Source organism: Ursus maritimus, unplaced genomic scaffold (genome assembly GCF_017311325.1).
Source record: "Ursus maritimus isolate PB19 unplaced genomic scaffold, ASM1731132v1 scaffold_23, whole genome shotgun sequence".
NCBI lineage: Eukaryota > Metazoa > Chordata > Mammalia > Carnivora > Ursidae > Ursus > Ursus maritimus.
This window is the reverse complement of record NW_024424786.1, coordinates 20882600-20896489: the sequence shown is the minus strand read 5'-3', so window position 1 is coordinate 20896489 and position 13890 is coordinate 20882600. Positions and strand designations below refer to the sequence as shown.

The 13890-nt window shown below is 50.0% G+C and overlaps 1 protein-coding gene across 12 annotated transcripts in view; it reads right to left on the bottom strand.

Moving 5' to 3' along the window:
- CD44 (CD44 molecule (Indian blood group)) overlaps positions 1-6018 on the bottom strand; it is an 85324-nt gene extending 79306 nt beyond the window's left edge. Inside the window, exon 1 of one of the 12 annotated variants that reach the window (XM_008686804.2) lies at positions 5678-6018. In XM_008686804.2, coding sequence (XP_008685026.1) covers positions 5678-5744 — 67 coding nt within the window. In that variant the 5' untranslated portion in view covers positions 5745-6018. The remainder of the gene's footprint in view (positions 1-5677) is intronic. The other 11 variants (XM_008686805.2, XM_008686806.2, XM_008686807.2 and 8 more) reach the window with 11 other exon arrangements.
- Between the last annotated feature and the right edge of the window lie 7872 nt (positions 6019-13890).

Below are 13890 nucleotides of genomic sequence, written 5' to 3'. Positions count from 1 at the left end.
GCCCTGTGGGGCCCTGTGAGAAGCAGGGACCACGCTGCCACAGCTGAGCTTACTGGAATGGCTGCCATCCTAGGACACCAGATTCTCCAGGTAAGGTGACTATACCCGCCCCCACCACCAATTTGGCAACGTCTGGAGGCATCTGGGGTTGTCACAGCTTGAGGGGGGCAGTGCATGACCCAAATCTAGTATGTGGAAACCAGAGATACACGGTCAGCCATTGCCCAGGAAACCACACCCCACGAGCTAGCTACGCAGGGGGTGAGGGCGGTGGCCTTCTGACCATGAGCTCCCCAGTGCCGAACTCGCTGGCGCAGCGACGGGGCACTGCGTCAATTGTTGTCGGCTGTACGGGCTGGTGAACGAATGTATTCGAGGGTGGGCAGATAAATAGCAGGGTAACAGAAAGAGACACACCCCATTTTCATTCCCGCTTCTTTACAGATTCAAATCCTACCTTGTCCCTACTGCTACCTCCCCTCCCTCGATTCCTCCAGCCCTCCTTGCTCTGCGTCCACTTGGCAATGCCGTTAGCCTGTCAATCATGTGCACTGTGTTCTGCACATAGAAGCACAAAGTTTTTTGGCCAGCGGTGCCAAGCTCATACGTGTAATTCCCCTGTAGTACCCAGCACAGTGCGGGACCCTCGGAAGACACCTGCGGCATGCTTAAGGGTTGACCAGCAAGACCCACATTGGGGGTAGATGCATGGGCTCAGACACATGGGGGATGTGTATGCCCACATCCAGCCGGCAAGAATCAAATATATAGCTTGTCTTGGTACTTCCCCTATTGGGGTGATCAGGAAGTGGAGAGCAGAGGAATATGAAATATTTCCCCCCAATATTTCTCCATGTTTTCTGAACCAAACGTCAATTTAATCAGACCCTAGACTGATGAAGGCATTGTAAAGCTGTGGGTTCATTTATGCAAAACGCCTTTCATAGTTTTTGACTCCTCATCACACGAAGCCATACGTTTATTGGTAGAAAAATAGAGAGACCCTTAGTCAAAATATATACTATGCGTCCATTGGTAGAATGTTTGCACATTTGAGAAATCCTGACTCTCCGGGAAATTTGGCATGCACGATCACTTTATCCATGCCAAGCCAGATTCCACAACCACAAACTAGAAAACACCCCTTCCTAACTCTGTCAGGTTGGTCTGGCTTTCCAAACCCTTGATGGCCGGCTTGGTGGGAAAGATGCTTTTTAAGAAAAATTTCGACTTGCCTAGTGAAAAGTCGGGTTTGAGTTCAAGGTAGGAGCCTCTAGCCTACCCTGATCATTCTAAGGAACACTCGTGTGCTTCCTATTCAAGCAGAGACAAAGGAAATTGAGTCATCAGCTTCTCGCTGTGCAATCCCCCAGAATTTCTTTCTGAAGCAGAAAAGATCCCCTTTGAGAACCATGCTTTGTCTGACAGCATCTGCCACCTGTTTCTGTTCGCTCTTGCACAAGAGTCACTTCCTTTTCAGGCTCTGGGTGGAGCTGGCTGAACCGAGGTGCTGGGGAGACATAACTGCAGCCTCTGTCTCAGCCCCAGCCCAGCCCCAGCCCAGCCCCAGCCCAGCCCCGGCCCAGGCCCGGCCCAGCGCCAGGCCAGCCCAGAGCGGCCCCAGTCCCAGCCCCAGCCCAACACAGCCTAGCCCTGGTCCTGGGACAGCCCCCGCACAGCCCCAGCCCCAGCCCCAGCCAGGACCCACTGCTGGGGAAACCCAGCTTACCTCCCACCACCTCCAATCTGTCAGGGAACCCCAACTTAGAACCATCAGCCTGGACGCCGTAGACTGATCTGAAATCTCACTTGGGTGGCCACATGTCACCTCGATCTCCATACTGGCTTTCAGTTCAAGATCCTTGACTTTTGTAGAAAACCATATCAGCCCACCACCGGGGTCCTCAAGGCTTTCCCTTCCCGGGCCACATACAACCTGCTAAACACTGGAGGTCTCCACGGAGCATGTGATGAGGGCATTGCTGGGTCAATGCATGTAAAATGCTTGCAGGTTAGGGTGAGGAACTCTGCGGGGGCTCTTCCTTAATTTTCAGGCAGAGGACATTGCCCTAACTTGTCTCTTAGACGAGGAACAGCCTCTCCCTTTTCTCCAGGCCTGCAAATGAGAGCATGTCTAAAAGGGCAGCTGAACTCTGATAAGGGAACTGACTTATTTTAGTAACAAATAACTAGGTTGGCATCTCTTGACAGCTGTGGCCAAGCCTGGGGAGAGACAGTCCAGGGTAGGGCAGGGTAGGGCAGCCAAGAGTGTCCACAGCCTGCCAGTGGGGAGTGAGAAGCCATTCACACCAGGCTTCACGTTAGCTGGTCACATGGAACAGGGAGGGGAGGAGAATCACATACACACACTATTTCCCTAGTAATGAATCAAAGAAGCATAAGCACTGGAGTCTAACACTCCAACATTAGACGATGGGAAACCCCAACTCCGCTGTTTACTAGCTGTGTGTCTTTGGACAAGTCAGGCCGCCTCCCTGAGCCTCCATTTCTTGATCTAGAAAATGGGGTTAAGAAAGTGCTAAACGCATACAGGACTGTCACGAGGCTTATATAGAAAAACCTCTTCAAACCCCCTGGCTGAATGCCTAGCGCAGAGCCGGTGCTCAGGAAATGGCATTTCCTGGGACCTAGCACTCTTCTTTGCAGTAGCCGTGTGAGGCTTCTAGAAGCAACTTTGCTTTGTGGTAAGAAATATATATCAGTATTCTTTTATTAAACTCAAACTGGATATACTGTAGTGTAAAATAAACAATGTAGTGAATGTTTAATGTAGCATTTAAGGTGGGAAACAAGTGGTTTGCCCACTGCAGGGGCAAAGGTGGGGGCTTATTACCGTCCTAGATGATAGGGGTGTTTCAGACACCTGAGGATGGAAAATGTCCGGCCCTCCGTCTGTCTGCAAGAGGGAAAGTCACTCCTCCCTCTTTTTCAGGATCTGTTTCCTTCATGGGAAAAAGGAGGGTTTTTCTAAATGGTCCTTGGAGTCCCCATTGCTGAGTCTACGACAATGAGTCAAGAAATATTTCTTGAATGAATGGAAGGGGATCTGTCATAACTTAAGAATTTCATGCTGCCTATGCTGCTCCTGCGTGGGGCAATTTGGAAGAAAATGGAATCTTTTCCTACTGGCTGCCAGCCTCAGACACACCTACTTGGCGCTGTGCCTTTGCAGGAAATGAGATGTCCAATGTGTATCTGGGGAACAACTGAATTAACTGACGCTAACCTCAGCAGTGATGGATTTCTTGCTTCTCCACCTAGGAAAACAAGCCCTAACTCCCAGGAACAGGGGTCTCTAACGCTCACAGGGAGAGGAAGGGCCCTGGCCACCCCAAGCTCTAGAGCTCTCAGATGTACCCCTCTTTCTTAACACCAGGGGCGCAATTCCCAAACAGTGAGACAAGGAGGAGGGGAGATGCAGGGCTCGGCCCACGCCCACTTGCCCTCTACCAGGGCCACGTTCTTCCCACCCAGCATATGACACGGAGTACAAAGTGTCTGTTCTCCAACTTAGTTTCTGGGTCCAGTGTTGGCCATTTCTTTACTTTTTGCTTTCCGACATGGAGGATGGAGCCTTTCTTCCTCCCTAAAACCTTGCTCCTTTCCAAAGTTTCCTCTTTGTCTTTCGGAGGCCTCCCTCCTTACTAACCCCCCACAGTGGGGGACTGGGGCAACAGTACTGCCCACACCGCCGCCCCAGCTCCTCTTCCTCCTTCCCCTCTCTGCCTGCCCAGCCGAGCTGCTGTTAAGTCACGTCTCCCTTCCAAGTCTCAGTTCCTTCCAAACGTTACAAGCTCATGAAAGCCAAAGCCCTGGCAGTTTTTGCTGTTGGCACTGTTTCGTGCTTCCTCCAAATGATGCTGCCCAAAAGGACCATGAAAACACGGGGCAGGAGCGAGTCTTCTGGTCTCTGGGAGAACCTCAAGGGTCAGGACAGTCAAGGGTCAAGTATTTGGGGATGGGGCCCTTCTGAAGAAATCAGGGAGACCGGTTGGAAGGAGTCAAGAATCAGGATCCTCAGAAACGAAGCAGAAGACATCACTGGAAGGTAACACACAAAGAAACTTCCCTGGAGGTCCCAGAGAAGGCCGGACCCAGGGCTCTCCTTGCACTCCAGATTTTTCTCTTCTCTGGCATCCCGAGCGTTTTTGCCTTTCAAGGGCTCGTTGGAGCTCTCAGTTTGCCTAGGAAGCCTCCTCGATGGCCTCTGGTCCACCTCAACCCTCCGTCCCCAGACACTTTCCAAGTATGTCTGCGCCGTACATACAGTCTAACATATTCCCACTAAGCATAAGCTCTTGGACCTGGGTTCACCTGCGCACCGATCCTTCTGGCTGTGTGAAAACTGTCAAGTTACTTAACCTCTCTGCCTCGGTTTGTTTCCCTGCTGTAAAACAGGGCCAGTAGTAGGACACTTCTCACTGGGCCACCATGAGAGTAAAAGAAGGTTGACGCTTGTAAAGATTTAGCCCAGTGCTTGGCACCGTGAAAGCGTGCAGCAAACTAGGCATTTCTTCTATTATTAGGATCATTATCATTATTATTATTTCTGTTTCATGAATCTAAATCTTCGATCCTCATTCGCAGCCGAAAGTACCCAGGTAAAACTGTCTTTACTTTCTTGGTACCCCCAGAGGTGGGTTTAATAAATACTTGCTGAGTAGAATTAACCATAGGCTGAGCTGTCTTAATGACCCAGCTGGCACTTCTTAAAAGAAAAATTAATTTTGCTAGCAATAAGCAAATCAGCCATGTAATTATCTGTACATATAGAGACAAAGGGAAGGAACGCTTGGAGTTTAGTCTCACCAGAAAGCCTCACACACCGACACTCACTCCAAAGATAAAGACGGTGTTTGGATGGGGTAGTGGCAGCCCCAGCTCCAGGGTCCCTCACGCGACCCTGATGCCCAGGCTCCCTTCCCTGCTCCAAGGCTGCCAGGCAAGGAGTATGAGCCACATTACTGTCTGGATTTCCCCTAACTGATTGGCAGAAGCAGGAGGCTGCCAGGATTGATCGCTGGCTCAGTCACTGCCTTTCCTCCTCACACTCCCTGCCCCAGGCTGGCACCTCGTGGAAACCCAGAACCTCAGAGAACTGGTTCAAGTTCCCACAAGCGCTAGATAGGCAGTGACTGGAGCCAACTGTAAGAGCTTTGGAACCCAGGCGCAGTGGGGAGCTGCAGGGCACCCGCACCCCCTTCTGGAAAGCTCGTTGCCACCAGCCCTCACCCACCGTCTCCGCGGCCCCCTGGCTAATAGCCCCTGCCCCGCCTAGCTCTGCCCTGCCCGGCCACAGCCCAGCCGGGCTGCCAGCGCCCGTGGGCACCCGCGCCTGCTCGCCCACACACCGGTTGCGCGCACCCGGGAGTACAGTTACTTTTCTGCCTTGTGCTCCGTCCGGCACCAGCGACCTCACCCAAAACTGCGTGCCGGCAGCCTGCCCGGCCAACTTTCTTCGCTCTTGCTCTTTTCCTTTCCGCAAAACGGTGCCTCCCACCGGCACACTCTCCAAGGGCTTAGCGCAAATCCTAGCCCCGCTCTCCCGACACCAAATCCACGCGGCTCCGGCCCCCGGGGCCTATTCAGCCAGGTGGCTGCGGGGTCCCTCCGGGCCGCCCCGGCCACTCCCTCCCGCTGCCCCCGCGGCACTCACCGATCTGCGCTAGGCTCAGCTGCAGGAGGCAGAGTCCCCAGGCTAAGCGCCACCAAAACTTGTCCATGGTGCGAGCGAACCGAGAGAGCGAGCGCGGGGCGCCGGAGGGTCCGGGACGCTGGGCGGGGGCCAGCGGAACACGGGGCGAGCGGGCCGGACCGAACCTATCAGGGGCTGGGGTACGGCTAGGCAATGAGGGCGCCTGGGAAGTTGGGTGCAGTTTTTATTCAAGGGCTGAAAGAGTGACCTAAGAGGGAGGAGGGAGCGAGCGCAGGACACACCCAAGCGAGGGGGCTGTGACTAAGCAGCCGGCAGAGGTTTAAAGACGCAGCAGCCCTCCCTGCGCTGGCCCTTCCGCCCCCGCCCCGAGCTCCGCGGAGACCGTAAAGCGGGCCCGCCTGGCCCGGCGCCGGGAGGGCCGGGGGTGCCTGTGCGCTCCGGGACGCACGGCTTTCTTCTCCTGGCCCGCGGGGACCGCGGCCTCAGTCCGGCCAGGGAGGGGATGACTGCGTCCCGAAACCCAGCCGCCTTGGGTTGGGCCTCCGACCCCTCCTCTCCGCTAAGTTTCTCTGTGAATCGGACTGGGGAGTGAGGTCTCTGGGTTTCACAAGCAGTTGGACATTCTGGGAGAGGAGATGGCCTCGTGGCGAGGTCCTGCGTGGATGGTGGCGCTCCCTGCTCACGGTGGGCAGGAGGGGTCGGGGAGCCTGTGATTCTTCCCAGGGGGAGAAGACAAGCTCCTTCTTCTTCCCCTGAAAGAGAAGCACGGTTCTCCTGGCTCAGATGGAGTTTTCCTTTTTGTCAGGTCTGCTCGGAGAAAGCTCAAGATGACCAGCCTTGGGGCTGCTATTGCCCTCCTCCAACCCATGTGTCATCTTCCATTCTCAGGCTGGCACATGGTTCCATCCACCCATTCATCCATCCAGTCACCCATACTCTTTCATCTTCCCAAATCCTTCCACCCACCTATTCGCCTGTCTAAACATCTTTCCTCACACCCCTCCAGGGCTCAAACTCTATCCATCCTCCCTTCCACCCATTTACTCGACCACACATCCTTTCTCCCATCCGTCCATCCATCCATCCATCCATCCAACCACTTATTCTTCTGATCACCCTCCCATACAACTTCTCTTCCACCTTCCCATACTTTTCCACGTGTCTTCATAAACCTACATCCATCCGTCTATATACTATCCTCTTCTCCAGCAAGCCACATCTGTTTATCAGTGTATCCATCCATCGTCCATCCACATATCCATTCACCATTTGATCCATCTTCACATCCACTGTACATCCACCCATTCTCTCTCGCTCCTGTTTAGACTCCTATCTATGCAAACGTTCATCCACTTTCCCTCACCCGTCCTACCCAATACCTCTCAGAAAGGGAAGTAAGATTGTCCTATTCTTCAGGAGGGGCATTTTGAGTTAGAAAAATCATCCTTTGCATTATAATTTCATATCTACCTATAACATACAGTGATTTCATATTTGAAAATCAAAAGCGGTATTTATTGTTGATGTGGACCACCGAAAGTGTAGCTGAATGGCCTTCTTGCCCAGTGGGGTACCCAGAAAAAGGTAATGTTGTCAGTGACTGTAGCAAGATCCTGAAGGAGCTGTGCCAAAATTACTGAGCCCAAGTAATTCCCTTTTGATTTTGTTATTTATGGGAAGAAATTGAGAAATTGAAAGAAGCACATGCAGCCATCCCTTATTCAGCAAACAGGTAGTGAGTGCTCAGGGGTATCAAGATAAGGGAGGTCTGCCCTACATTCAGGGACCTCACACTTCGGTAAAGAATCAGACTGACAAGCTGGCTGTTAGCACACGGTAGGAAATGTGCTGCAAAATACGTGTGAGTGGAGTGCTAGCCATCCTAAAGAAGAGGGTCCCACCCTTTCCTGGGGGAATGCCAGGGGGGCTTCACGGTGGAGGTGGATTTGAGCCAGGCCTTAAAGGAGGAGGAGGAATTCTTCAGAAAACCTTCAGGGACAAGGTATCCACCATCCCCCGGCGGTACTCTGTAGTGACTAACAGCCAACAGTCAGGAGCCAGGATGCCTGGCTTCATCCATTGCCTTGGTGACCTTAAACAAGTGAATTAGCCTCTCTGTGCTTCCATTTTCTCACGTCTAACATGGGGTTAATAACACTTCAACACTTCATAGAATTGGGGAAGATTAAATGAGACTCAAATGTCTTGCATATATTAAGTCCTAGACGTGTGTGTGTGTGTGTGTGTGTGTGTGTGTGTGTGTGTGTGCATATAGTAAGTACCATAGATGTGTTTGTTATCATGACTAAAAGCAAAATTGTGAGTGAGTACGGAGAAGTGAAAGCACATGACTTGTTCAGGCAATGGAGAGCAGTTTAGAGCGCTTGAATATTCAATTAGACAAAGATGTTGTGAGGAGGACAACAAACAGGAGGTCTCGGCTCAGGTCATGGACTGTACCGGAGAGTTTAAACTTGACCTTTAGGAAAAGGGGAGCCAATAGAAATTTAATTATTGTTGTTGCTGCTGCTGCTGCTGTTGTTATTGTTTCTACTATTATTATTGTGCTAGGATATACCCAATGTAAGATTTACCATTTCAAGCATTCAGTAGTCCTCAGGACGTGCACAGAATCGCACAGCCATCACCGCTGTCCTGGCCAGCCCTGGCTGCTAGCTGAGTGCCGCAGACGGGGTGCTTCGACAGCAGAGTTCTTTCTCACGGTTCCGGAGGCTGGGAAGTCCCGGATCAGGGGGCCAGCATGGCTGGATTCTGCTGACAGCACTCTTCCTGGTTTGCAGATGGCTATCTTCTATCCTCACATGATGGGGAGAGACAGAGACAGAGAGGGCGGGAGACAGAGAGGGGGTGGAGAGAGAGAGAAGAAGGGAGAGGGAGAGAGGGAGGGAGAGACAGAGACAGAGACTGAGCCGGGGCAGGGGAGGAGACAGGCTTGCTCCAGGGTCCTTCTCATAAAGGCACTAATACTATTCGTAAGGGCTCCACCCTCCTGACCTAATTACCTCTCAAAGTCCCTACCCCCAAATACCATCACAGTGGGCGTTAAGAGTCCGAAATATAAATTTGGGGGAAACAAACATTCAGCCACTAAAAACCACCCTCTAGTTCTGTTAAGGTTTCGAGTTGGGGAGATCCTGCTTGACTATAGGCTGCCCCTCTTGCATTCCCTGGGAGAGTGTTAGGGGCTGAAAAATTACTGGACCTACGCCCCAACCGCTGTGCCGCTGGCCCCATGCTTCCCGGGGTGGCCCGGCTGAAAAGAAGACAATGCCTCTGAGCCCCAGCTGAAAAGTGGTCACTTGGAATGATGCTGCCAGTAGTAGCAGATGTGTCTGTCGCCCAGAGGACACCTTCCTGAGACATCTGGGGGCACTCTGGCCCCCAAGAAGATCTTCAGACTCTAACCACCTGAGAAAGCGGCCTTGGTGAGTTGCGAGGAGAGGGCACTGGCTCAGGACTGACCTTGGACTTCTCTGATTAGCTCCTGGGCCTTCAGCTCTCTTTTTTCGGAGGAGGCGAGTGAAATGAGTTGGGTGCTCACTGCAACAATGTTTCTTGTTGGGTTTCATGGAAGTTGCAGGTTCCTGGGAGACCCCTCGGGCACAGACACGAGGGTCGAAACAAAGACTTCAGTGTGGGCTGTCCCTCCCCCACCCCGTCCCCATCCCAATGATGACTTCCAATCTCAACAATTTTATATGCTCGACTACTGTGTGAGGTTTCATTCTGACAAAGGAGTTGACTTTGGGAAAATATATAAAGACCACTTGACTCGGTCTTCTTGAACCCCAGCCGCTTCGGCGTGTGTGCAGTTAACAATCAGCAGCTGAAATACCCGGTGTGAAGGTGCTTTACAAACTCTAGAGGGCCATGCAAATTCTGGGGGCTGTAATTAGGATTATACTCCCAGGAGGAAATATTTTGCCGGCCTGCTTCCCGATAGTTTAGTGAGGGACTGAGCTTCTTTGCCCCCATGCCACAAGTGACTCATTTCAAACTCACCTAGCAATTGACTGAGTCAGGGCCAAGCTTTGGGAATTCCTGGACCCCCTCTCTGAGCGAAGCCTGTCATCCTCTTCCCAGCCCAGAAGCGCCTGCCTCCCCCAACCCAGCCCCCAGGTCTCGCAAAGACATTCGCTGCTCCTCTTTGAGCCTGTATAAAGTGTAAATCCTGAAAGTTACTAAGTTTAGGGGCTCAGTACCTGTTGTGCGTTGCACCAGTTACCTTTCTAAGCCAAATCTGGGGATGTGGGAAACTGGAAAAGAGAATTGATTCGAGTTGACATGAGGTCACACTATTAGATAAGAATCCAGGACACAATGGGCAGCCCGTGGATTGAAGAACCCTGATCTGAGCTGTGGCTTAGCCCCTGTTCACCCGGGTGACCTTACCTAGGTCACTTGACCTCTGGGAGTATTGGTTATCTCATCTATAAAATGAGGTTAATTACACCTTCCTCACGGTCTGCTGTGAGTAGTAAGTGGAAGAAGGCGTCGGGACTCTTGGGAAGGCTCAAGGACCCATCAGCCTCGAAGCTGTCTGAGGACAGGGGCCTGTCTGTCTTAGACTCTGTGCATGTCAGCTCTCAGTTCCTGACAATTCTCTGGCAGGTATACATTTCTCATTAACAAAACAAAACAAAAAAAATTAAATAATACACGAATGATCTGTTCTTTTCCTCCCCAAAAGCTTCAGATGGTGACTTCAGGAATCTCATGAGCCAAAAGATAGAAGCATTTGGACAACCTGACACTTTCTAGACAAAGGCAAGCAGCAGGATCTGATCTGCGTGACCATTTTCAGAAGACCCAGTGGAACCCTGAGTGTGGTTCACTCTGGCAAACTAGGATTCATTTATTTATTTTTCCTAAATGTGGGGGCCGGCTGGCTTCTGACTAGTAATAAATCTTGTTCTTCTTAAGCAAAGAAAAGTCAAATCTAAACCAAATGTGACCAGGAGTGTGTGGGGCTGGGAGGTGGGACCGAATCATGGGATTTGAGGATTATAAACACAGCAGGCCACCAGACGCTTTTAAAGGGACAACATTCAATTCTTGCATGGGGCTGCTTATCACAGAAGGAGCAATCTGCCAAGGTCCGATAAAGTGCCATTCCAGTTCAACTTTAACTCAAAAAAAAAAAAAATACATTCTTAGTTCACTCTCAACATGTGAGTTCTACACATGCAAATGAACAGTGGTTAAAAAAACTCCTGTGAAATAATTATTAGTGAAGTTTAAATAAACTGGTAATTTGGGAAGCAATCTTCGTGACACATAAATGACATTGAATGACTAATTGGTCTCGAGCTAACCAAGTGGGAGTACAGAGCTGAGCCTTTGGCATTACTAAAGTTTTCAAATTATGGTAAATAAGGGAGCCCATGCGGCTGGTGCACCCTAGAAATGCTGAGGGGGCCAAGGTGCCTCTGGAGTCTAGATGTGTCCGTGTCAGGGGCAAAATGGTTTTCTACAGAGCTTTGGGAGTTAAGAGAGTATGCCAATAGGTCAAGCCCCACAATTTGGTGGTAGCTGATTTAGAAATGTGAATTTTTGGAGATGAAATTCGAATTAGTGGTGTGTGACTTTATCTAGAAGCCTAGTCCGTTCTTGACACTTGACGGCATTCTTGCCTGTGACTCCTGTGACGTACCCTGATGTCCTCATAATATACCCCTTTTATTTCCCTGTATTAGCTTAAGCTGGTTTCTGTCGCAACCCAAGAGACTTGATGAATGTAGGAGGGCATCACTCTGTTTACAAGAGAGTAAGCGGGGGCTCCGATGGCTGGGGTATGTGCCTAATATTGGGTCCTGAACTCAGGACTTCTGACTCTAAATCTCAGGTCTTCTGATTATAAGTTCCGTGCTCTTTTCACTACCTGACCTCACCAACGAACCCTCCCCCTATGATCCAATTAGACCCAAAGAACGCAACTGTTTCTCCTTCAGTGTTATAGAAACTAGGCAACCCTCACGATTTGCCCACAGTTTAATGGCAATTCAAATGAGTGGTGGGTCTTCCCAGGCCTTCTCCAGAAAGCCCCTTTCTGCCTCAACATGTCTTATAGACTATTTCAAAAGCAAAACCTCTCAGCTGGCAAATGGTAACAGCTGCTTCTCTTCAAAACACCCAAAGGGTAAAACTTCTGGGCTCCGGTGTACGGGCATAACACACTAGCCAAGTCTGGCGGAGGCTCTGCGTTAACTCCTGCAGAAAAGGTTATAGGTATTGAACTTGGATGTGAGGCCAGGCCAAAACCCGTTTAATTGCTGGATACCATTGCTCAGCCACAGTAGACTGCGGCTTTAGAAGGCATGGCGTGGGTGAGAAAGAAACTTGAACTTAATTGGGAGAGGATGTGGTGAGGGAAGGGAAAGGAGAGAGAAGAGACATCTTGAGTGTGTGAGTGGTGGAGGAAGGACAAAAGACATAGACATGAACCTACCATGATATGAAGGAAAATAAAAGTCTTCTAACCATCAATCAGGCATTTAATGGGCCTCTACTGTATACATTACATGGATTAAGCACCAAGGAAAAACCAAAGAGGAACGGGACCCGCCCTCTCTCCTCAAAATGCTGAAGGTCTGGATGGGGGCTGGCCAGTCACTTCTTTGCAACGAGTATTACGCTAAGTGGTAGGAATCCAACAGCAAAACAAACAAACAGACAAGCAAAAACAGTGTTTTATGGTCACTGAAGAAGTCGGGGGAGTGTGCAGGGTATATTTAAAAAGGTGGACAGGAAAGTCTGTCTGAGGAGGAGACATTTGAGCCATATAAAAATATTAGAGAAACACTTTCAAAGAAGAGGGCACAGCAAATGTACAGGTTTGAGATGAGAATATTTTTGGTGTGTTTGAAGAGCAGAAGAGCTCCAGTGGGGCTGGAGCTGAGCAAGCGAGCGAGAAAGGTAAGTGGCCGGAAAGGAGATTGTAAAGCAGAGTAAGCTTTCGCTCCTGTGTGGCCTTGCCAGGCACGGTGAGAAGTCGGGTTCTGTGCTGAGTTCAGTGGTATGATTCTGGTGGGTTTTCCTTCACTTTCCAGCTCTGATTCACTAGCAGTGACTGCTTGGGTGACTGTGACGAGGAAGATTCCGAAGTCTTACAGCTCAGTGGGTAAGGGTTCAGCGATGGGTTAAGAATATCTATCACACCTGCAAGAGCAGGTGATGGTAAGACTCGTGATCAGTATTCGCCGTCTCTGATTGCGGCGAAATATTAAGTTGTATGAGTTACCAGGTTAGTCCCAGGTTATGCTGCGGTAGCAACATCACTAAAATCTCAGTGGATTAAGGCAGTCCTCCAAGTGACTTCTTGCCATGAGAAGTCTGCTGTGGGTCCAGGCACTTCTTCAAAGCAGCTGTCTTCCATGCAGTGACTCGGTGATTCTGAGTGGTTTGATTTTACGGCATCTCCAGGAGAGGATCTCATGCCCACAATTAAACGCTTTGGCACAGAAATAATACTTGCCATTTCTGCTCACATGCCACTGGCTAAAACCAGTGTCATGACCCCATCTAATTGCAAGGGAGCTGAAGGAGGGTAATTCCCCCATGTGCCTAAAGGTGCAGAAGAACCTCGTATGAGCAAGCAGTAAAAATCTAGCACGTAAGTCAACTTTAAAGAAAGTCCAGTAACCCTCCAATGCAGTTGAATGAACTGGCTGAGGAGCAGTTAATAAAAAAGGAGTTCAACAAATAGTGAGATTGCCCAGGTGTGGTTCTGGAAGGTTCTATAGAGAAGGGGTACCTGAATGAGATCTTGATAGATGGTCGTGTTAGAAGGTCACCCTCCAGCTCCACCTTCCTCACTCCAAACCCATTAAATCCTTCCCTTTTCTTGGTCCAACCCCATCCATTAGTCTGCAATAGGGTTTTTGCCCTGATCTGGCTCTTTAAACGTACTACTTTGGATGCAGTAACATAGGATGCTAAAGAGTGTTCATTTGCTATGGGACCTTGGACAATTCACTCAACCTCCTAGAGCTCAAGTTACTCATTTAATGCTTTATATAATTATTGTGAAAATTAAAGTATACCACGTAATGTTGTATCTGTTTACTTTAACATAGAGTTTGGAATAGAGCAGAGTCCAAAAAAGTGTAGTTACTATTATTTTTTAAAAAGAAAATTTTATTTTCTTTATTTTTTTATTAACAGAAAGTACAGGAAAAAAAAGTAGTGCCAGG